Source organism: Trichosurus vulpecula, chromosome 3, assembly GCF_011100635.1.
Source record: "Trichosurus vulpecula isolate mTriVul1 chromosome 3, mTriVul1.pri, whole genome shotgun sequence".
Lineage (NCBI taxonomy): Eukaryota > Metazoa > Chordata > Mammalia > Diprotodontia > Phalangeridae > Trichosurus > Trichosurus vulpecula.
Genome location: NC_050575.1, coordinates 211,997,385 through 212,023,256, shown reverse-complemented (window position 1 = coordinate 212,023,256; position 25,872 = coordinate 211,997,385). Strand labels below are relative to the sequence as shown.

Genomic DNA, 25,872 nt, shown 5'->3' with positions numbered 1-25,872 from the left:
AGGTATGTCCTGCAGGCAGTAGGACATATATGACATGATACTATGGAAAAGTTAAGGGCTTTACTTGGGAAGCATATGCATAGAAATAATCATTGAATCCTTGGAACCTAATGAGTGCACCAAGGGAGAGAACCAAAAAAGAAAAGAGAAGAAAGGCCCAAAAGAGCCTTGGATAGTCAGGAAAAGGGGTCAGGGCAGAGGTGAGACAATGAGGAGTGCTCAGACATGTATAAGAACCAAGAAGGAGCAATGTAACAAAAACAGAGAAAAGATAATGTTCTATCCAGGAGAAGAGAGTAGTCATAAGTGTTGAAAGTTGTAGAGAGGTCAAAAGGATATAGAAAGAGAAAAGGCTTTTAGATTTGCCAGTATTACTAAAAAGAATGAATAATCAGATGCTAATTATGACTTTAAAAGGACCATCTTAATATAATAATATAATAATTTTTATAGTTATTGAGTACAGTAAAATTCCATACCATTATTCACACAAACATTCCATTACATATTTATGTGTGTATGTATGAGTGAGCAAGGAGATGTATGTGTATATACACGTATGTACACACACATATGTATACCCACACACATACACACACACACACATACACGTATGTGTAGAAATCATTTGGGGGAACAAAATAGCATTGAAGTTAGCATCTTTCTGTTAATTTACAGATATTATTGATTGATTGACATGCAAATACAAAATATACATATACAAAAATATTTAAGTAAAAGGATGCAAAAGGGTGCAGGTTTAAAAAATGTACTGCAAGTGAGGAGCATTAAATAATTAATAATAATCTAATGAATACAAAATGAAAGGTAACCAAGGCATGGCATTAGAACACTTAGAGAGGATCTTACCAAGCCACCTCATTTTACAGTTTAAGTTCAATTCAATGAAAATAATTAAGCAGATATTAAATATTAAGTTAAAGAGCAGTTCTATCTATTGGAAACCTTCTTTGAGGAAAACAAAAAAAGGCCCAAGGTTCCTAGGTTGTTGGTTACTATAATAATGAAAAGAATAATTTTTCAAAATTCAGTACATCAAAAATAGTGATATCTTTTGGACTGCTGGAAAATAATAAGCATTTACTAAGTACCTACTATGTGCCAGGTTCTTTGCTAAGTGCTGGAAATGTAAAGAAAGGCAAGAGATATATTCTCTGCTCTCAAAGAGCTCACAGTCTAATGGGGGGGGGGGGCAGGGAGAGACAACAAGCAAACAAATATATACAAACAAGCTAAAATCAGGATAAATAGAAAATAATTAAGAGAGGGAGGAGGCTAGAATTAAGAAGGACTGAGAAAGGTTTCCTGTGAGAAAGGTTTAGTTGGGACTTGAAGAAAGCCAGGGAAGCCAAGAAGCAGTGATGAAGATGGAAAAACATTTCAGGCATGGGAAATGGTCATAAAAAACATCCAGAGCTTGGATATAGAGTATATTTGTTTGTGCAAAAGCAAAGAGGCCAGTGTCACTGGATCAAAGAGTATGTGAGAGAATAAAAAGTGTAAGAAGACTGGAAAGGGGGAGGAGAGGTGGGTGCCAAGTTATAAGGGGCTTTGAAAGTCAGAGGATTTTGTATTTGATCCTGTAGGTAACAGGGAGCCAGTGGAATTTATTCACTATAGAGAGTGATATGATTGTACCTGTAACCCAAAGAGGGACAGTATTTATTTTGTACTTCTCAGCTGGAGTGAAAAAGAACTGCTAAATTTCTATATAGAATTTGAAAACAGACATGAATTATTTTCATCCTACTATTATGAAGATATTTTACTTTTAAGAGTGAAATGTTCCATCTTAGAACAAAACTTTATTGTGGAACACACAGTGAATGGGTGTGTTCCATCTTTTTGTTTCACTATCCTATATTTCTCGAAACTAGCATTCTTAATATTAATACAAAGAAAATTAAAAATTTCCAATGGGAATTATGATAGTCTAGAGTATATTAAATTCCAGAGTCATGTATTTTTTCATGACCTTCAAGAATATGTAAAAAAGAAAGGCCTGTTTTAAAAACACATACATACATATGTATATGGCTGATGCACCTAAACTTATCAGACTACATATTATACTCAAAAGCTATGTTATTTATAAATAAAAACAAACAAATTATCATGGCAATTTCTGGGTTATAGTGATTATATAAAGTGCTTTTAAATATTACTGAATTTGTCTTTGAGTGAGCGTAAATAGAGACTTAACTGAGGCATATGGATGATGTCAGTGAATCTGTGTCAAAAGGGTTGCCATGGTAACTACTTACTATTCTACTGGAGCAAAGTAATTATTGAAACCAAATTAATTATGCTTTATAATCACAGACCTAATATGTATATTTTCCACAACACAGGAGGTACAGAAATTGATAGAAATTGCTGAGCTCCACCCTCATTTAGACATTTATAACCCATGGGTGCAAAGTGGAGAATTAGTCAAATGGAAATTGAAAATGAAGGCTTAATGAAGCAGGAAACCCGTATTTTACTCAGGAATTTTTTTTAAGTATGTTCTTTTCCTTTGAGTTAGTTGCTGAAAAAATTCCACTAATTGGCAAACATTTACAATTGTTCATGGTTATATATTCAATTATTACCAACATTAAGAATTATTTTTAGTTATTCAAAACCATGTAAGATTCCGTCCTGCCTCTAGGCAATCACAGAGGCCATCAAGTTCCTGAAAAGCTTCAAGTGAGGAACATATACTTAACTTATACCAAAATGTAATGGACTCAGATGAAAGTAGAAATCCTTTAAAAACAAAAACATATGCCTAGGAAAAAAGGAAACCAGGAAAAAAAAATAAGAAGGTCACTACTACAACACTCAAGACTAAAATGACAAAGAAATTATCCTACAAAAAGCCATTAAGAAAGGCCAGAAGATCACAGGATAGTGGATAGAACTACAGGATTTTAGAGGTCACTGAGATGCCACCCCTCCACCCCAACTCCCCCGTACAGATAAGAAAAGTTAAGTCCAGGGCAGCAAAGTGACTTCCTCAGAGTCCCTGTCCTGGAAATTAAAGATCTAAATTCCCCACCTGTGGCTTCTGGTTCCAAATTTTCTACTCCTTTCCCTTTCCCATGCTGCTACTTTCTGCCAGCAAGAACTCTCCAAGATATGGAGTTCACACAAACCTTGTTTTAAATCTGAGGGATGACTAGAGGCACTGTCTGTCTGGCTCATGACTCGCAAAGATGTATAGAAGCCTGAATCTTATGTGTGACTCACATCTAGATTCTCCCAGAGGAAGAGAATGGGGTACAAACTACCCTAAACGTATTCAAAGGCTTACACAGGAAACACTGATTTCACAGAAAATATAGAAGATACCAAGAATTCATTTGGAGCCCATCAATAGATGCTAAGGCAATGAAATACCCCACTAGCTTTCATCAGAAAGAAACTGAATTTTGAGTTGACAGGGTGGTGGGTCCCCAACTTTGCCACAGGAACCTACACTATTACTTTCAAGTTTGTAGTTACACTGTAATTTGAATTTCCCCAAAAGGTGAATATAGCTTGAGCAGCTAAAAACAATCTCTTTCCAGCGGAAAGCTCCTGCAGCTGCTTCCAGAGCTCCAGAGTCAGCTGCTTCTACAGTCCCTAGTTCACATGGTGGGAGGAATAAAATGACAGATCAGAGCAGGAGTGCAAGGAGCATTGTGCTGGCACAGAGGCAGGTTCTCTTGCTGTGCCTTGCTTGGATCTGGGTCGCAATACTGGTTGGTGGTTCTTGGGGAAGGAGAACGCTGCTGTGGCAGACCTTGCAGTGACAGTGGAGCAGAAGTAGTTCTGAAACAGCAGTGCAGATCCTACTGCTTGAGACAAAGCACTCTCTACTCTAAAAGCAGGCATATCCTGACAAAAAGCTCAAAGGTCAAATACTTGGCTGGCAACATGACCAGGCAGCAAAAAACGAAATCAGACTCAAACTCAGATTCTAGAATCTTTTTTTGGTAACAAAGAAGATCAAAACATACAGCCAGAAGAAGTCAACAAAGTCAAAGAGCCTCCAAAAAGCCTCCAAGAAAAATATGAATTGGTCTCAGGCCATGGAAGAGCTCAAAATGGATTTGGAAAGGCAAGTAAGAGAAGTAGAGGAAAAATTGGGAAGAGAAATGACAGTGATGCAAGAAAACCATGAAAAACAAGTCAATGAATTGCTAAAGGAGACCCAAAAAAATACTGAAGAAAATAACACCTTAAAGAATAGACTAACTCAAATGGCAAAAGAGCTCCAAAAAGCCAATGAAGAGAAGAATGCCTTGAAAGGCAGAATTAGCCAAATGGAAAAGAAGGTCCAAAAGACCACTGAAAAAAATACCACCTTAAAAATCAGATTGGAGCAAGTGGAAGCTAGTGACTTTATGAGAAATCAAGATACTATAAAACAGAATCAAAGGAATGAAACAATGGAAGACAATGTGAAATAACTCATCGGAAAAAAAGACTGACCTGGAAAACAGATCCAGGAGAGATAATTTAAAAATTATTAGACTACTGGAAAGCCATGATCAAAAAAAGAGCCTATATATCACCTTTCAAGAAATTATCAAGGAAAACTGCCCTGATATTCTAGAACTAGAGGGCAAAACAGAAACTGAAAGAATCCATCGATCACCTCCTCAAAAAGATCCCAAAAAGAAAACTCCTAGGAAGACTGTCACCAAATTCCAGAGCTCCCAGGTCAAGGAGAAAATACTGCAAATAGCCAGAAAGAAACAATTTGAATATTGTGGAAACACAATCAGAATAACACAAGATCTAACAGCTTCTACATTAAGTGATCAAAGGACTTGGAATATGATATTCTGAAGGTCAAAGGAGCTAGAATTAAAACCAAGAATCACCTACCCAGCAAAACTTAGTATAATGCTCCAAGGCAAAATATGGATTTTCAATAAAATAGAGGACTTTCAAGCTTTCTCAATGAAAAGACCAGAGCTGAATAGAAAATCTGACTTTCAAATGTAAGAATCAAGAGAAGCATGAAAAGGTAAACAAGAAAGAGAAATCATAAGGAACTTATTAAAGTTGAACTATTTTGTTTACATTCCTACATGGAAAGATGATGTGTGTAATTCATGAGACCTTTCTCAAGGCAGTTGAAGGGAATATACATATATACAGACAGAGAGCACAGGGTGAGTTGAATATGAAGGGATGATATTTAAAAAGATAAAATAAAATTAAGCGATGAGACAAAAATATATTGAAAGAGGGAGAAAGGGAGAGATAGAATGGGGTAAATTATCTCACATAAAAATGGCAAGAAAAAGCAGTTCTGTAGGAAGGGAAGAGGGGGCAGGTGAGGAGGAATGAGTGAATCTTGCTCTCATCGGATTCAACTTGAGGAGGGAATAACATACTCATTCAATTGGGTATCTTACTCCACAGGAAAGTAAGGGGAAGGGGATAAAATGGGGGGATGATAGAAGGGAGGGCATAAAGGGGGAGGAGGTAATCAAAAGCAAACACTTTTGAAAAGGGAGAAAACTGAATAAAGGGGGACAGGATAGGATGGAGGGAAATAGAGTCTTTCACAACATGAACATTGTGGAAGTGTTTTAGATAATGATACATGTGTGGCCTATGTTGAATTGCTTGCCTTCCTAGGGAGGGTGGGTGGGAAGGGAATAGGGGAGAGAATTTGGAACTCAAAGTTTTAAAAGCAGATGCATAAAAAAAAGTTGTTTTTGCATTCAACTGGGAAATAAGATATATAGGGAAAGGGGCACAGAAATCTATCCTGCCCTACAAGAAAGTAAGGGGAAAGGGGATGTGGTTGGGAAGTGGGGTGACAGAAGAGAGGGCTGACTGGGGAATGCGGAAATCAGAATATATGCCATCTTGGAGTGGGGAGGAAGGTAGACATGGGGAGAAAATTTGTAACTCAAAATCTTGTGGAAATAAATGTTGAAAAGTAAAATAATAAATAATAAAATAATTAAGAAAAAGAAGAAAATTAAGTAATAGTAATACTAAACATATATACACCAAAAGATATAACATCCAAATTTTTAAAGGAAAAGTTAAACAAGTTACAGGAGGAAATTGTAAAACTATACTAGTAGGGAATCTGAACATTCCCCACTCAGAACTAGATAAATTTAACTACAAAAGAAGTATGAAAAAATTTAAAGAAATTAATAGAATCCTTGGAAAGTTAGATATGACAGACCTATGAAGAAAACTGAATGGGAACAGAAATGAGTATATCTTTTCTAAGATGTATAAGGCAACTTTACAAAAACTGACCATGTATTAGAGCATAACAAGCTCACAACCAAATTCAGAAAAGCAGAAACTTTAAATATACCATTATCAGTTTTAAATGCAACAAATATTACATTCAATAAAGGGCCATCGAAGCACAGACTAAAAATTGATTGGAAACTAAATAACCTATTCCTACACAATGAGCAGGTCAAAGAACAAATCATAGAAATGATGAATAATTTCATTAAAGAGAATGATGAAAATGAGAAAAGATACCAAAATTTGTGGGATGCAGTTAAAGCAGTTCTTAGGGGAAATTTTATAATTCTAAATGCATATATCAATAATAGAGAGAAAGAGCAGATCATGAATTGTGCATTCAATTAAAAAAAAACTAAAAAAAAAAATTAAAAATCCCCAGTTAAATGCCAAAATGGAAATCCAGAAAATCAAAGGAGAGATTAATAAAACTGAAAGCAAAAAACCCATTGAACTAATAAATAAAACTAGGAACTGTTTAAAAAAATAGATAAACCATTGGTTAATTTGATTTAAAAAAAAGAACATCAAATTACCGGTATCAAAAAAGAAAAGGGTGAACACACCACCAACAGGGAGGAAATTAAAGCAATTATTAAGAATTATTTTGCCCAATTACATGTCATTAAAACTGACAATAAAAGTGAAATGTATCAATACTGACAAAAATATAAACTGCCCGGATTAACAGAAGAAGAAATAGAATACTTAAATAACCCTATCTTAGAAAAAGAAATCTAACAAGCTATCAATGAACTCCTCAAGGAAAATCGCTAGGTGCAGATTGCTTGACAAGTAAATTCTCTCAAATATTTAAAGAATAATTAATCCCAATGCTATATAAACCATTTGAAAAAATGGGTAAAGGAATTCTACCAAATTCCTCTTATGACACAAATATGGTTTTGATACCTAAACCAAGCAGAGCAGGAAGAAAGAAAATTATAGGAAAATTTCCTTCATAAACATTGATGCAAAATTTTAAAATAAAATACTAACAGGGAGATAACAGTAATATACCACAAAGATCACACATGATGCCCAGGAGGAATTTATATAAGGAATGCAGGGCTAGTTTAGAATTGAGAAAAATATAAGCAAAAATGACCATATCAATAATAAAAATAAAAATCATGTAATTATATGCAGAAATAGCTTTTGACAAAATGCAACACTCATTTTCATTAAAAACATTAGAAAGCAAAGGAATAAATGAAGCCTTTCTTAAATCTTATCTGAAGCTAAGAGTAAGCATCATCTGTAACAGGGATAAACTTGAAACACTTCTAATAAGATTAGGGGTAAAGCAAGGATGTTCATTATCACCTCTTTTACTCAGTATCATACTAGAAATGCTAACTATAGCAGTAAGACAAGAAAAATAAAGTGAAGGCATAAAAATAGGCAAAAAGGAAGCAAAACTATCATCACTCTTTACAGACTGTACTTAGAGAGCCCTAAAGAATCAATAGGGAGATATGATGGTATACTTAGAGAACCTTAAAGAATCAACTAAAAAAAAATAATTAAATTAAAAACTTTGTCAAAATTGTAAAATATAAAAGAAATCCACACAGATCATCAATATATCTATATGCTACTAAAAAACTTAATAGCAAGAGATAGAAAGAGAAATTCTATTTAAAATAATAGCAGGCAACATAAAATACTTAGGAGACTAGCCGTAAGATGTTAAACCCAGGGACTATATGAACATGATTACAAAATGCTTTTCACACAAATAAAGATATATCTAAACAACTGGAGAAACAGCAATTGATCATGGGTAGGCTGAGCCAATATAACAAAAAAGGATAATTCTAAGTTAATTTACTTACATGGTGCCATACCAATCAAATTTCGAAAGAATTATTTTATAGAGCCAGAAAAAATAATAAAAAAAAATTCATCTAGAAGAACAAAAGGTTAAGAATATCAAGAAAATCAATGAAAAAAATGTGAAAGAAGGTGGCCTATCCATATCAGGTTTCAAATAGATTACAAAGCAGGAATCATGAAAATAATCTGTTACTAGCTAAGAAATAAAGTGGTTAGTGGATTAGTGGAATAGATTAAGTATACAATACAAAGTAGTAAATGACTATAATAGTCTAGTGTTTAATAAACCCAAAGATGCAAACCTTTGGGGTAAAAACTCATCATTTGACAAAAATCACTCAGAAAATTAGAAAGAATAGACCAACATCTCACACTGTAAACCAAGATTAAAATAGATAAAATGATTTAGACATAAGGAGTGATATAAGTAAATTAGGACAGCATGGAAAATTTTACCTGTCAGATCTATGGAGAAAGGAAGAATTTATGACTAAACAAGAGATAGAGAGTATTATGGGAAGTAAAATAATTTTGATTGCATGAAATTAATCAGATTTTGTACAAACAAAACTAATGCAGCCAAAATTGGAAGGAAAGCAGGAAACTTGAAAAAAATTTACAGCAAGTTTCTCTGATAAAGGTTTCATTTCTGAAATATATAGGGAACTGAGTCAAATTTATAAAAATAAGAGCCATTCCCCTGGTGATAAATAGTCAAAAGATATGTACAGGCAATTTTCAAAAAAGAATTCAAAATTATCAATAGTCATGGAAAAAATGCTCTAAATTCCTATTTATTAGAGAAATGCATACTAAAACAACTCTGAGGTACCACCCCACACCTATTAGATTGGCTAACACAACAGTAAAGGAAAATGACAAATATTAGAGAGGGTGTAGAAAAACTGGGACACTAATACACTGGTGGTGGAATTGCGAACTAGTCCAACTATTCTGGAGAACAATTTGGAACAATGTCCAACACTGGGCAAACTCTTTGACCCAGCAGTACCACTTTTAGGTCTGTATCCCAAAGAGCTCAAAGAAAGGGGAAAAAGATCTATTTGCACAGAAATATTTGTAGCAGCTCTTTTGGTACTCAAAAAAAATTAAAAATTGAGGAGATGTTCATCACTTGGGAAATGGTTTAACACGTTGTGATGTATGACTGTGATAGAATATTATTATGCTATAAGAAATCATGAGCAGAGTGCTCTCAGAAAAACCTAGAAAGACGTACATAAACTGATGCAAAGTGAAGTTAGCAGAACCAGGAGAACACTACACAGTAATACCATATATATGAGGGTGATCAACTGTGAAAGACTTGGCTACTCTGATTAAGATAATTCCAAAGGACCCATGATACAAAATGCTATTTGAGTACAGATTGATATATACTTTTTTGACTTTCTTTATTTTTCTTGGTTTTGTGTGTTTTCTTTTGAAGCATAGCTAATATGGAAATGTTTCACATGACTTCACATTTATAACTGATATGTTGCTTGCCTCCTCAAGACATGGGGGAAGGGCAGTAGGGGAGAGAATTTGTAACTCAAAGTTTTAAAAAAAATTGTTTAAAAACGTTACATGCAACTGAGAAATATTTAATAAAATAAAAAATATATTTTTTAAATGTGGTTGCTAAGATGGCTACTGAGTCAAAGAAATCTTGGAACAAATTGTAGTTTGAAACCACTAGTCTTTCCTTTTTAAGCCGCAAAGTAATTTTCCTAAAGGTCAGGTCTGAATGTAAGCCATATAACACCTTCCCTTTCTTAAATATTTCTTATTAATTCTATATACAGCTTGTTTGTACATATTTGTTTTCTCCCCCATTAGACTGTAAAATCCTTGAAGGTGCTCTCCCCCATTAGACTGTAAAATCTTTGAAGGTGTGGGCTTGTCTTTTTCCTCTTTTTGTATCCCCAGGATTTAGTATAGTACCTGGTACATAGTAGGTGCTTAATAAATGTTTATTAACTGATCGGTCAACCTTACCACAGTACATCACAGTCAATAAGCACCATCCCTCCAAGCCCCATTACTGTACACAATCTAAAACGGAGGCATCGGACTCACTGAGTGCAGTGAAACAAGACTAAAATGTAATTGGAAATGTTTAATGAAATAAAAATACAATATAGGTAATACTAATTTGTAATTTTCTTTGTTTTGGAAGGGGGAAGGCAGGGCAATTGGGGTTGAGTGACTTGCCCAAGGGCACACAGCTCGTAAGTGTGTCAAGTGTCTGAGGCCAGATTTGAACTCAGGTCCTCCTGACTCCAGGGCCTACTCACTGCTACCTACCTAGCTGCCTCTAATTTGTGATTTTATAAGTTATTATGTTGCCCTCAGGGATCCATTTCTACTTGAGTTTGAAACCATAGGTGTAGAAGATATAGCATAAATATGGGGCCTTTAAAAAAAGAATTAAAAGAAACAACATGAAAATTCTATACTCTAATGAAAATTTGAAGAAAGGAAAAAGAGAAAAATTAGAAACACATGTACTACATTTATTGTAAAAAATAATGTATTTGTATAATAGAGCACAGAGAGATAACACATGAATTTATGTCTCAGCTAAAATAATAGGTGTTGCAATATTGACCAAAGCAACAGTTTAAAAAAAAGATAAGAATACAGAAATAAGGAAAACTATTTTATTCATAAAGGCACATAAATAACATTATTTTTAGGTTAGACCTGTGATGGGATTCTTACAGGAAACTCTTCATGGGGAAAGTCCTTACACCAATACAGATTGGTACCTTCACTGAGAGATTAAATGATGTGACCAGGATCACACAGCTAATGTGTACGAAGAGGAAAGACTTGAACACTGGTGTGATAGCAATGACATCCGCTAGAGTCATAGCCACAGTTCCTGGGCTAGCTTTTCCTAAAGCCTAATGGCAATTATTGAATAGAAATTATTAGTGGTATAATTCATTATTGTTCCTCCAAGCTCTCTCCTTCTCCTAAACTTCTCTACTTCTATCCAAGGCTCCACCATCCTTCCAGTATTTCAAGTTCAGAATCTCAGCATTATCCTGCATTTCCTTACTCTATCTTTCTCTCACCTCACATATCCAATAAATGGCCAAATCTATGACCTTCATTCAGGCCCTCATCATCTCTTCTCTAGAGTATTTCTACAGCTTCTTAATTGGTCTTTCTGCCTCAAAACTATCATTATGCAGATCCAACCTACATTCTGCCAAAGCATTTTTCTTTAGACATCTAACAATGTGACTCCACTACTAAACCAACTCTAGGGACTCCCTATTACCTCTAATCAGATATAAACACCTCTATTTAGCTTTTAAAGCCCTACAGAACCTAGCCCCAACCCACCTTTTCAGGTTCATTGAATATTGTACTCCCCCTCAGTTCCTGCATTCTGCAATCCAGCCAAACTGGCCTTTCCTTTATTCTTCACAAATAGCACTCCATCTCCTCACTCCGCATTTATTTGCACTGGCTGTTCCTCATGTCAGGAATGTACTTCCGCTTCACAACCCTTCATTTCCTTTGAGATGCAGTTCAAGTACCATCTACTGAATGAAGAACTTCCTGATCCTGTCAACTGCTACTGCACCTCCTCTCATTTTATTTTATATTTAACTACTTATACGTACTTTTACTAATTTTGTGTTTATATTGTATATATACGCACATATATATGTACTTGCCTTCAACATTAGAATATAAGCTCACTGCAAGCAAAGACTTTTGTTCTTTATTCTTGTATCCCTAGTACTTAGAACAGGGGTAGGGAACCTATAGCCTCAAGGCCATATGTGGCCCTCTAGGTCCTCAAGTACAGCGCAGTGACTGAATCCAAACTTCACTGAAGGATTTGTTTTGTAAAACTTGGACTCAGTCAAAAGGCCACACCCAAGGACCTAATAAGCTACATATGGCCTCGAGGCCATAGGTTCCCCACCCCTGGCCTATAACACTGCCTGGTACATTAAGCAGGTGCTTAATAGTAGTCAATGAATGACTGATAACATGCTTTACTATAATTCTTCATAGTTTGATATTGGCTGCTGTTTTTACAGTCTGTTTTAAACACCTGTTTTATATACCTGTGCTTCTCCATAATTATGAGTGATAATTCTTTTTTAAAGCTCTAAAACCTGTATTAATCATAAGACATTTCCTTCACATGATGAAAAAGAATTGATGTTACACAAGTACATGTATAACAGCAAGCAGCCTGGCACACCCAGAATGGCCTGCTAGCACAGGTTCTTTGATCTGATTTTCTTAAAGGAAAGGCAACTTTAAGCAGGTCAATAGTCTTACTTTAATCAAACATATATAAAGCTTTCATTGGTTCAGGGGAAAGGTCAGCACCCTGAATGTGGAGAAAATATAAGCATGGAATACAAGCAGAGAAGTTAGCACAGAGATTCAACAGACAAGGCTCCAATTGTCTGAACATAGTAATACAGACACCTACATATATCACCACATTGGGGAAGCACTAATATCTGAGTAGTGGGGGGGTGGGGGGGTGGAGGCGGGGTGCTCTTAACAAAACGGCTACTCAGAGTCCTGTCCAGGGAAAATATATATATATATATTTTTCCTTATTTATTTATATATATTTATATGTACACATACACACACTTCTGGCTAATAGGCTCAGAGCCAGAAGGCATCACAACCCTCATGATTCAATGCCTAATTAGCTTAGCACCAAAAGGTGTGAAAGCCTTCCTACAAGCAAGCCTCCCCCTAAGAAAGCTCCTCCTTAGACAAGTTACTCCCCCAATGGGCTCTATGTGACTCAGAATGTATCACAGCTGTGATTGAACACATTTGGTCACATAGGCCTATTAATGGCCAGGGAAGGTCTTATATTCCATTAACACTACAACATACAATGGATAAACAGATTCTATCCTACTAAGAACAGAATTACTATTTAGCATCATTTTTTAAATGCCAGCTATAGTAATAAGACAAGAAAAAGAAGTTAAAATAAACACTGGTAAAGAAAAGAAGAAAAAATCTATACTCCCAGAAGATACAATGGTATATTTAGAAAATTGAAGAGTTTCAACCAAAAATAATTAATCAACACACTAAATAGCTTTAGTAAGATATGTTACACCAAGAAAAAAATCTAAAATGAACAAAATGTACAAAATTAAGTCAGGGCAATATAGTAAAAATAGTAATATTACCCAAATTAATTTGTAGATTTAATGCAATATCAAACAAAATGCCAAGGGGCTGCTACAACAAATTATATTGATAATAAAAATTATACAGGAGGACAAATGGACAAGAAAATCAAAGGGAATAATTAAAGCAAAAAGTGAAGGAGCCATGTGCTACTAGATAGCACATTATATTGTAAAGGAGTAATTATCAAAACTACATAATAGTAGAAAAAATATGAAAAAGAACAATGGATTATAACAAATAATATAACATTAAAGACAAAGACACATAATACAACAGAGTTTGGTGGAGGGGAATTATTATTCCATAAAAATTGCTGAGAAATCAAAAATAAGATATTAAAAACTTAAGATATCATGCCATACTATAAATGTCAAATGCTCAATCATGTCAAGATTTTATAAAAAAAAATCTAGAAAATGTAATGAAATCTGTCACAATTGTGAAGAAGGAAATGCTAACTTATTTTTTAAAAAATGGAACTACTGAAGAAAAACAAATGTATTTTATTACATGAAAATAATTTTGTAACAAACACTAGCATTTACATAGGCCTTTAAGGTTTATAATGTACTTTACAACTTTTCTCACAACAACCCTAGGAAGTTGGTGCTATTAATGGGGAAAGGAACAAACATTTTAAAAGTATCTCCTATATGTGAGGGACTATGAAAAGCACTTCACAAATATCATCTCATAACATCCTCAAAACAACTCAAGGGCTAGTTAGGAGTTTGCTGTTGCTTAGTCATTTCCAGTCGTGTCCAACTCTTCATGACTCCTTTTAGGGTTTTATTGGCAATGAGACAGGAGTGGTTTGCCATTTCCTCCTCCAGCTCATTTTACAGATGAGAAACTGAAAGAAACAGGGTGAGCTGACTTGCCCAGGGTCACACAGCTAGCATCTGAGGCTGGATTTGAACTCAGGTCTTCCTATCCACTGTACTACCTGCCTCACTGAACAATATTAAAAAATAATTTAGCTCAATATAATTCAATAAACATTTATTAAATCTCTTACTATGAACTAGGCATTGTACAAGGCACTTGTGTTGACAAAAGAAAGACAAAAACCAAACAGTCCTATCTCTGTTGCCCGGTGTCTACAATTTACTGAGGAAATATAAGATGTACACAAATAGAAATGACATCATAATAATTGTAATAACTAATAAAAATGTCAACCAAAATCTCAAATTAATACGAATTTATAAAAGTAAAATGGATTCCTCAATCTATAAATTGCTAAATAATATAAGATAAGCAGTTCTCAAAGGAACATGACAAACATCTTAAAAACTATTCAAATTTTACGATAAAAAGAAAATTTAAACTTGAAACAGCATTGAGAAATTATTATTACTTGTTAAATTGGCAAAAATATTTTTAAAAAGTAAGAGACCCCGGGAGTAACATGGAGATTCTGTAACACTAAGTCCATTGCCATTTTCAAAATCATTTGCTCAAGAAGGATAGAGCAGCAAAAACAACATTTTTTTAAATTACTGTGTTAAAATTAGCAGATTTAAAAAAATAAAATACAAAGAATTTAGAATTTGCTCAACCAAATGAGTGTTTCTAGATCGTTCTTATTTTCTGCTGATCTCCCTCTTTTCTTGAGTAATCAACACATTTGCCACCCAATTTCAAAAAATAATCATTTTGTTCTTCCCTCACTTCTTTCCCTCCCTTCTCTAAACTGTGACTCCTTTTTATGTGATTCATTCATACACATTTTTTTGTTCTTTATATGTTGCTGAGGTATCAGTACATTAAGAATCCAAAAGAATCACAAAAGAAGATACTTTGAAAAAATAAAAGAGAAACAAAATTGAAAACAAAGAGCTGATATTCCGAAAACAAAAACAAACGCAATACCTAACAAAATTAGTAAGCTATTGGTTAATTTTATTCAAAAAGAGAGACGGAAAGCAAACTGCCAAAATGAAAAATGAATGGACTAAATTTATGACAATCAGAAATGAAACAAAGAAAATTACCAGAAATTAACATACACAGTTTCATATACCGGCAAAGTTAAGAATTAAAAGGAAATAGAGGAATATCTACAAAAATATGAAATAGACAAGTTGTTAAAATCAAGACAAAAGATCCTAAACAACCCAATTTCAGAAATAGAAATTCAATTAGCCAAAACACACATGAGAACATTTTTTAGAATGTAACTAGTATAACATAAGTTTTAATCATTTTTTAAAGGTTTGACAAAACAAAAATACTCTAAATCTATCAGGAGAGTACCAAATAGTTTTGATGATTACTGTTTTGCAGTTCAGTTTGAGATCTGGTACTAGTAGGCTCATATTTCTTCATTATTTCCTATAGGATTCTTGATGTTTGTTCCCCCAGATGAATTTTGTTTCTGTTTTTTTTCCAGCTCTATAAATCAATCCTTTGGCGGTTTAGCTTTGTATAACATTAAACAACTAAATTAATTTTGGCAATACTGTCATATTTTCATACTGATATGGTATAAACATCACCAATTACTATTTCTCTATTTAGGTCTGTATTTCTAGGCCAGATAGATTTTAATTAACATTTAAGGAACAATTATATACTGTTACATAAATTGTTCTTATACCTTGAGAAAGAAAGACTCTACCAACATCCTCTTATGACACAACTATGATGCTGTTGCCTGCCCTAGCTTGTCACAGCTCAAAGTTTCTGCCGATTCTGACGGTATTTTGGTGAAGTCCTCAACAGGATATAGGTGTTCATAGGTACTCATGGCTATTTCTCTTTCATTTTCATTATCATTGCTCCTTCTCATGCAATTTTAGGGTTTTATTAGTCCCTCTGTATGGGGGGATCAGGAAATCCCTGGGTCCTGACATCTTCCTACAAACCTTCAACTGCCTTTTTCCCCCTCAGTGGGGAAGTAACATAGGAATTGCTTATTGTTACAACAAAGCAAAACAGTTCCATCTGAAAAGGAACCCAGAATGCTCTCCAACACTAGGATGAGGCAACAGGGCAGGATTTTAGTAAAATCAGACATTGGGAAGAGAGTTATTAAAGTTATTTTTTTATTAACAGAGAAGATTTCTTTGCAAAAGTGAGGAGCAATGGGTGCAGAATACTGTATTTATAGTCAGACATAAAGGATGTGCTTATTTTATTTTTTTGGCCAAAATGTACATTCTTTCCCTTTCTTTTAGAATTTCTGTAACAAGAGTTTTATAAAGAAGATAATAAGGAGAGATAATTAATAGTGAAAGTAATACAAGGTAATAGGCAATAAATGTAATAGGTAGCAATCAAAAAGTTTTTTTAAAAAAAGAAAAATGAGGAAAAAATTTGATGCACCCTTAGTGGCTCAGTATTCATGTATCTATGTTTGAACTAGGTCTTGAACTAGGAACTGTGAACTCTAGGTCACAATTCATGTTTGAATCTTATCTCTTAGCCCAACCATCCTACCAGAACAACCTTAATTCCTATTTCCAGTCTTTTGTAATTTATCTCAATACTCAAATAAAGTAAGAAATCCATTAGCTTATACTATTTTGTATGAAGTTCTACTTGGAGCAATATAACTCTTTCAAGACTTCACAAATAAGAATTCCAAATGATTTATTTTATTTCTAAGCTTAGTTTTCCTATGTTATATTTTCAAAAGAAAATTAATTTCTAAGTAACTTGAAGTTGTCATAATTTTTAAACTACAAAGATATGACACAGGCAATAAACATTGTTCATCATCCTGAGGAATTACTAGCTAACTAATATTTCTGGTTAAATAGTTAACATGACACTTCATTTGTAATATAAACATAGAGAGTCTTTTTTTTTTTCTTTTTACCTTGAGAAGGTATGCGGGAATGTTGCTGAAATCTACTGGTAACTTCAAAAGGAAGCGAGCTGAGAATTCCCCAGTCTGTAGAAAAAGAACCATAACAATGAGACCAAAAACTTACCAAAAGGGTGAAGAATAGTTATTATAACACCTATCTTTAAGGCCTGAAGTCTATCAGTTAACATTGGGAAAGGAATTCTAACTATGGGGAGGAAGGATGAAAGTGACAATTAAGAAGATTAAACTGTATATTAATAAAGAGTGCAAAATACATTGCAATTATCATGCTATAGCAGTATCCTATTTGGTGGACTTCTAATGAAGCACTCAAACCATTGCTCTTAACATTTATAGTACACTGGCTTGATGCCACGTATTACTGTCATTAAAATACAAAAAACTGTATGACAATGAAACATCAAGTGTATTCTACATAAAACAATAAATTAAAAAATACTTTATTATTTAATCATGATTATCAATTTGGTGAAAGCTATATATAGAGATAAATATATGTACATATACATATATATGTATACACAAATATATATCTACTAATGAGACAGTTTAACAAAAAGGTAAAAGTGGTCTTTGGTTACTGAGAAAAAGGTCTTTGGTTACCAAGAGAAACTGCTGACCACCAATTTATTGATTGCCAGCTAGCCTAATTAATAAATTGATTACTGATTACCCATTAAAAAAAGGAGGCAAAAGTTTCTTCAATATAGGACATCTAATTAGTTCTGAAGAACTTCCATTCTTGGGCAAAAGCAATTGGGAGATGGGGAAAAGTATCAGACGGGTGAAAAGGCAGATTTTCATAAGGTAAATTCAAAAACAGGTAAGACCTGTTTTCTCTGTTAAAAGGAGAATATAATTGCAGGTGATAGTCTGGAGCCAATCCCAACTTCAATGAACACAAATTTAGAGGTGAGAGCAAGGAGAATCCAAAAAAGATAGGTATAATAGGCAGGATATGGAAAGTGAGGACTTACAGAAGGAAAAATAAAAGAATATCAAGCAAAGGAGATGACTTTCCTTCCATTAAACTAAATGTTAAATACACCATTTCCCTGGTTCTGTTTATTTTACTCTGTATCAGTTCAGTTATATTTTCCCATGTTGTTTTGAATTTCTCATAATCATCTTTTGCTACAAAGCAACAATATCTCACTTCATCCATTTCTAACAATTTGTTTAGCCATTCTTCAATTAATCGATACACTCTTTGTTCAAAAAACAGTACTCAGTTTACTTACCTCCACTGTAAAAAAAAAAAAACTTTGAACAACATGAATGTTCATCTCAGAGAACGATAGCAAAGAGTTTCAGGGAGTCAAGTCACTCAAATACTACAACTATTCTAATACTGACAGTGCCTCAGTCTGAACTCTCTTCTGTTCACATTGTGCTTTTAAAATTATATCCAACTATCCCCAGAAAAGTGAATAATGGGATTATAGTATCAAAAGGCATTCTCAGTGACCAATTTTAAAATTTTCTATACTTATTCTTGTTTTCAGTGGGACTGATCATTGGACATTTTCCAAGGATTGCCACTTTCTACCAGCTATGAGCAATATCTATGAGTCTGGGGACTCCTTGATCAGTATTCCAGTAGTTCAGATCAGCTGCAGAAAGCACTGGGACTGCTCTAGGGATAGTAACATTAAAAGGGTATGCAATGAGAACAACTGTTTGACAATAAAAAGCATTTATTGAGTGATAACAAAGATTTAGAGACAGGGGAAAGCTTACATTTTATTGGGGTATGGCCAATACAATAGAGAATAGAAACATGGAGTCAAGTAGACTTGAGTTCTAATGCTGCCTCTGACAATATTACCAGTTGTATGACATTAGGCCAGTCATTTAACTTCTCTGAGCATTATTTTTATCATCTGTGAAACAAGCAAATTTGTCCTCCAGGACCTTTAATTTAGGTCTCTTCTGGCTCTCAATCTATGCCCCTAATATTCTATACATATCTATAAATACAAATTCCAATATCTCATTATTATATCATTATGAATATCCAATACTAATATTCCAATAATCTCAAGGAGGAGAGAGCAAAGAAGATTTTATGAGTGAAGGGGGTGAATGATATAGTAAGACCTGTTTGCTAAGAATGTCAATTTGTCAGTTATCTGGAGAAATGACTAGAAAGGAGAGACACTGAAAGAAAGAAAACCAAGAGGATGTTATAGCAATATTCTGAGTGTTATGAGCAAGGCTGTGAGCAAGGATTTCAAGCACCATGAGAAAGAGAACCTAGGCAATTTGAACTAACTTCACCTTTCACCCACAACCACTTGACAAGCTCTTTGGGTAAGGAGCACAGAAAGACAACTATATGTATTGAACAGCAGTCTTCCAAACCTCACAGAAGCTTGTTGTGGGCTGCTTTTACCCAGGAGTTAAGTATATTTTGATCAAAGTTATTGTTTACTTTCCCCTAGGCTCTGAGCACTTCATTGCATTGGATGTGGAAGCATTCCCAAAACATAAGGTAGGTGAGATGAGAGATTAGAGTATAAACTATGTGATATTAAATTTAATTAATTAAATCTCCATCACAGTTATTTATAAGACTGAGGTAATTAATCAACAAGCATTTATTAAGTCCTTACTACGTACCAGGAATAATGCTAAGCAATGGGGATAAAAAAAAAAAAAGAAGAAATGACAGTCCCTGCCCTCAAGAAACTTTCAGGAAAAGAACAATAAAACGAGGCTTAATATTATGTAACTATAATACCAAAGACAGAACCAAGATGGCAGAGTAATGGCGAGAACTCATCTGAATTCTCCCAAATTCCCCTACAAACAGCTATAAAACAATGCTTTAAATTAATTTCTGGAGTAGCAGAAGCAATAAAAGCCTGGGATGAAACAACTTTCCACCCAAAACACCTTAGGAGGATAGCAGGAAACACTAGGGTGATGGTTGGGGCTAGAGCATAGTGTAAGCCCACCACAGCAACATGAACAGCAGGCCTTGGAAGCAGCTGCAGCAGCTTCAGGAGATCTCAGCCCATAGATTGTAAGGGTGTCAGACAGCTGGTCAAAGACAGATTAAAGGGGATCCTCTGTTGGCACTGGGTTCAGGACACTGCTGCATTGCCCATTCATAGTTCCAAGTTGCAGTTCCACGACAAAAGGAGCCCTAACACAATAGCCCTTCTTGCCACCAAGGAACAGGGGCCTTGATCATAGTTCCAGAGTGGAGAAGAGTGTATGCAGTCACTCACAAGAAAGTAAAGTACCTGGCCTCAGTTCCAAGAGATAAAGAAGCACTAGTGCTTATGGCCACAGAAAAGCAGGGGTCCTGGTCATAGTTTCAGGGTTGATATGAGCACTAGAAATTGTGGCTACAGGGAAACTAGGTTCCTTCTGGGGTAAGAACAAGAGGATAGAGCAGGAAAGAAGTGACCACACTTCTCCTTAGTTCAGGGCTGTCCAAAATGTGGCCTGCAGTGAGATTTATGCAGCCCACCTACCTACAAGCATAGAAATTTACATAAATGCTTGAGTAAATGAAGCCAAACTACCCCAGAGCTCTCACTAAAATGGCAAAACAAAATATACTGTCTATTGTTTCAATAAAAACCTAAGGTTGGACAGCCTTGCCTTAGATGACACCTTGGAAGAATCAAAAATCTACAGACTCTCAGAAGTAGTGTGAAAATAACAGCAAGAAAAATCCTGAAGCTTAACACAGTGCCCCCTCCACCCCAGGAGCAGAATCCAACATTAATGAAAAATTAAAGAAATAGGCTGGAAAAATGAGCAAACAGCAATGAAAACTGACCATAAAAAGTTATTATGTTGATAAGGAAGATGAAGATACAAAATCAGAATACGATATAAAAACAGCTAAAAGCAAAATTTCAAAGAAAAATGTGAATTGGACAGAAGCCCAACAAAAATTAGTGGAAGAGCTCAAAAAGGATTTGAGAAATCAAATAAGAAACGTAGAGTAAAAATTAGGATGAGTTTTGCATTTTGTCAAAAGCCTTTTCTGCTTCTACTGAGATAATCACATGGTTTTTGTTGTTTTTTGTTATTAATATGGTTAGGTATACTGATAGATTTCCTAATATTGAACCAGCTCTGCATTCCTGTTATAAATCCCACCTCATCATAATGTATGATCTTTGTGATATATTGCTGTAATCTCCCCACTATTATTTTATTGAAATTTTTTGCTCTTCCTGGTTTAGGTATCAGTACCATATTTGTGTCATAAAAAGGAATTTGGTAGGTCTCTTTTCTCCATTTTTCCAAATAGTTTATATAGTATTGGAATTAATTGTTCTTTAAATGTTTGGTAGAATTCAGGTGTTAATCCATCTTTTCTTAGGGAGCTCATTGATGGCTTTACATATTCTATATCCTCCATTTATCTGGGCAATTTACTTCTATGTATATATTCATCTTTTGTCATTTTTATTGGCATATAATAGGGCTAAATTGCTCCTAATAACTGCCGTAATTTTCTTTTTGTTCACATTGAATTAACCCTTTTCTCTTTGATAATGGGAATTTGATTTTCTTCCTTTTTTAGATCACTTAAGAAAATCAAATTATATGAAATTAACAAAAGGTTTATCTATTTTATTGATTTTTTTTCATAAAATCTGATCCTAGTTTTACTTATTAGTTCAGTGATTTTCTTTCACTTTTACTCATCTCTCCTTTGATTTTTAGGATTTCCAACTTCCTATAGGGAATTTTTAGTTGTTTTTTTTAATTCTAGTTTTTAAAATTGAGTTCCTAATTCATTGATCTGGTCTTTATTTTTTTGATGTGAGTGTTTAAAGACATAAATTTTTTTCTAAATACTTCTTTGTCTGCATTCCATGAATTTTGGTATGTTTTCTGATTGTTGTTATTTTCTTTAATGAAATTATTGATTGTTTCTAGGATTTGATCTTTGACTACTAATTCTTTAGGATTAGATTATTTAGTTTTGAATTAATTTTTAATCTATCTTTCCATGGCCTTTTAATAAATGTAATTTCTGTTGCTTGATTTAAGATTTCTTCTTTTCTGAATTTGGTTGTGAAGTTTTTATGCCCTAATACATAGTTGATTTTTGTGAAGTTGCCGCATACAGCTTAGAAAAAGGTATATTCCATTCTATTCTCATTTATTTTATTCCAGAGTTTTGTCATATCTAACTTTTCTAAAATCCTGTTCATCTCCTTAAGTTCTTTCTTGTTTATTTTATAGCTAGAGTTATCTATTTCTGAGAGGAGAAAGTCAAAGTTCCCCAATAGCAGAGTTTATTGTTTATTTCCTCCTGTAATTTAATACTGCCTTTAAGAATTTGGATGTTATGTGATTGTTGCATATGTGTTTAGTATTGCTATTACTGTCTATGGAACCTCGTAGAAAGATGTAATTTTCCTGTTTAACTCTTTTAATTAGGTCTATTTTTGCTTTTGATTTTTCCGAGATTATGACTGTTTCCCTTAAATAAAAACATGGATTAAAAATTAATTGGAAACTTACTGAAATAAAGCTATCTTAGAAAAAGATATTGAATAAGCCATTAATGAGCTCCTTAAGAAAAAAATCATCAGGATCAGATAGATTAACAATTGACTTCTACCAAACATTTAAAGAACAGTTAATTCCAATACTATACAAACTATGCGGAAAAATGGGGAAAGGAGTTCTACAAAATTTCTTTTGTGACACAAATATGGTGTTAATACCTAAATCAGGAAGAGCAAAAACAAAGAAAGAAATCTACAGACCAATTTTCCCAAAGAAGACTGATGCAAAAATTTAAAATAAAATACTAACAAGAAGATTACGGCAATGTATCACAAAGATCATACATTATGATCAGGTGGGATTTATACTAGGAACACAGGGCTGGTTCAATATTAGGAAACCTATCAGAATAACTAACCCTATCAGTAACAAAAACTCATTTCTATTAAAAACACTAGAAAGTATAAGAATAAATCGAGTTTTCCTAAAAAACAAAAAGGAGAACTATCTAAAACTATCAGCAGACATTATTTGTAATGGGGATAAACTAGAAGCCTTCCCAGTAAATTCAGGTGTAAGGCAAAGACGCCCACTAACACCACTTTTATGCAATATTGTACAAAAAATGTTGCCATGGCAATAAGAAAAAGATATTGAAGCAATTGGAATAGACAATAAAGAAATAAAACTATCATTTTTGAAGATGACATGATGGTATACTTAGAGAATCTTAGAGAATCAACTAAAAACTACTTGAAATAATAACTTCAGCAAAGTTGCAGGATATAAAACAAACCCACATAAATCATCAACACTTCTATATATTACCAATAAAGTTCAACAGGAAGAGATAGAAAGAGAAATGCCATTTAAAATAACTGCAAACATTATGAAATGTTTGGGAGTCTACTTGCCAAGACAAATCCAAGAACTATATGAATACAATTACCAAACAGTTTTCAAACAAATAAAGTCAGACTTAAACAATTAAAAATCTCTTAATTGCTCATGGGTAGGTTGAGCCAAAATAATAAAAAAGACAATTCTACCAAAAGTAATTTACTTATTCAGTGCCATGTAAATCAAACCACCAAAAAATTATTTTATAGAGCTAGAAAAAAATAACAAAAGGTCAAGAATATCAAAGGAATTGATGAAAAAAAAAAGTGAAATAAGGTGGCTTAGCAGTACCAGATCTCAAACTATATTATAAAGTGGTTATCATCAGAACAATACAGTACTGGATAAGTAATAGCATGTTGGATCAGTGGAATAGATCAGGTACACAATACATGGTAATACCAAGACCATAGTAATCTAGTGTCTGATAAATCCAAAGACCCAAGCTTCTGGTACAAGAACTCACTATATGACAAAAATTGCTGGGGAAATTTGAAAGTAGTTTGGCACAAATTAAGGAAAAATCAACTTCTCATATCACATACCAAGATAAGGTGAAAATGGGCATATGACTTAGACATAAAGGGTGTTGTCATCAGCAAATTACGGGAGCATGGGAAATTTTGCTTAATAGATCTATGGATAAGGAAAGAATTTATGGCCAAATTAGAGAGGCTCATGGGAAATAAAATGGATAATTTTGATTACATGAAATTAAAAATGTTTTGCACAAACAAAATCAATTCGGCCAAGATTAGAAGGAAAGTAGAAATCAGAGAAAAAAAAATTTATAGTAAGTTTCTCTGACAAAGGCTTCATTTCTGAAATATGTAGAAAACTAAGTCAAATTTATAAAAGCACAAGTCATTCTTCAATGGAAAAATGGTCAAAGGATATGAACAGGCAGTTTATAGAAGAAATTAAAACTATCTATAGCCATATGAAAAAATGTTCTAAATCACTATTGATTAGTGAAATACAAATTAAAACAACTTTGAAGTACCACCTCACATCTATGAGATTGGCTAATATGATAGAAAAGCAAAATGACAACTGTTGGAGGGGATGTAGAAAACTTGGGACACTAATGCACCACTGGTGCCTTTAGTTTCCTTGAACACATTAGTTCTTATTCAAAGTTCTAAGGAACAAAAGGAGTAAATCCAACCATTCTGAAGAACAATTTCAAACTATGCCAAAAAGGCTATAAAACTGTGCATCCTCTTGGACAGAGCAATACCATGACTAGATCTCTATCACAAAGAGATCTTTTTTTGTGGTGGTAAAGAACTGGAATTTGAGGAGGTGCTCATTAATTAGGGAATGGCTGAACAAGTTGTGGTATATGATTGTGTTGGAATGCTATGGTGTTATAAGAAATGACAAACAAGATGGTTTAGGAAAAACCTTAGAAGACTTATATGAACTCATGCAAAGTGAAAGAGAAGAAACATGAGAACATTGTACACAGTAACAATATTGCATGATGATCAACTGTGAATAACTTAGCTATTCTGATCAATACAATGATCCAAGACAATTCCAAAGCACTTATGAAAAATGCTATCCACCAGCAGAAAAAGAAGTGATGGAGTCTGAATGCAAATTGAAGCATACTTTTTTTTTCACTTTCTTGGGGTTGTTTTTTTCGGGGGGGGGTGTTTTTTTGGTTTCTGTTTCCTTTGCAGCGATGCTAATATGGAAAAATGTTTTGCATGATTTCACATGTATGTTATTATTGTTGCTCAGTTGTTTTTCATGTCTGACTCTTCATGACCCTATTTGGGATCTTCTTGGCAAGGATACTGGAGTGGTCTGCCATTTCCTTCTTCAGCTCACAGGTGAGGAAACTGAGAAAAACAGGGTTAAGCGACTTGCCCAGGGTCATATAGCTAGTAAGTGTCTGAGGCCACATTTGAACTCAAGTCCTCCTGAATCCAGACTTGGCACTCTATCTACTACGCCACAATATAATCTATATCAAATTGTTTGCCTTCCAAATGGGGTATAGGGGAGGAAGTAAGGGAGAGAATTTAGAACTCAAATTTTTTTTAAATGAATGTTAAATGTTTTACATGTAACTGAGAAAAATAAATTTTAAAAATGCAATTATAATGAGCAACCATGGCACTGGAGGAGAAAAGTGGAAAGGAATCCCTTCCTTTCCTTCAAGAGATAAGCTATCAGACACATGGATATAAGTGAAGTGGTTTTCTTTAACTTTGTTTTTTCTTTGTTACAAAAGAATACTCCCCAGTAGGAGGGCATAGGCTGAAATAACTATGATGTAGAAATATCAATGAATTTTTTTT

At 33.9% G+C, this 25,872-nt stretch overlaps 1 protein-coding gene across 2 annotated transcripts in view; it reads right to left on the bottom strand.

Moving 5' to 3' along the window:
• Positions 1-25,872, bottom strand: part of BABAM2 (BRISC and BRCA1 A complex member 2) — a 597,459-nt gene that overhangs the window by 382,777 nt on the left and 188,810 nt on the right. For both annotated transcript variants that reach the window (XM_036752607.1, XM_036752608.1), the window contains exon 6: positions 17,159-17,233. In XM_036752607.1, coding sequence (XP_036608502.1) covers positions 17,159-17,233 — 75 coding nt within the window. The remainder of the gene's footprint in view (positions 1-17,158; positions 17,234-25,872) is intronic.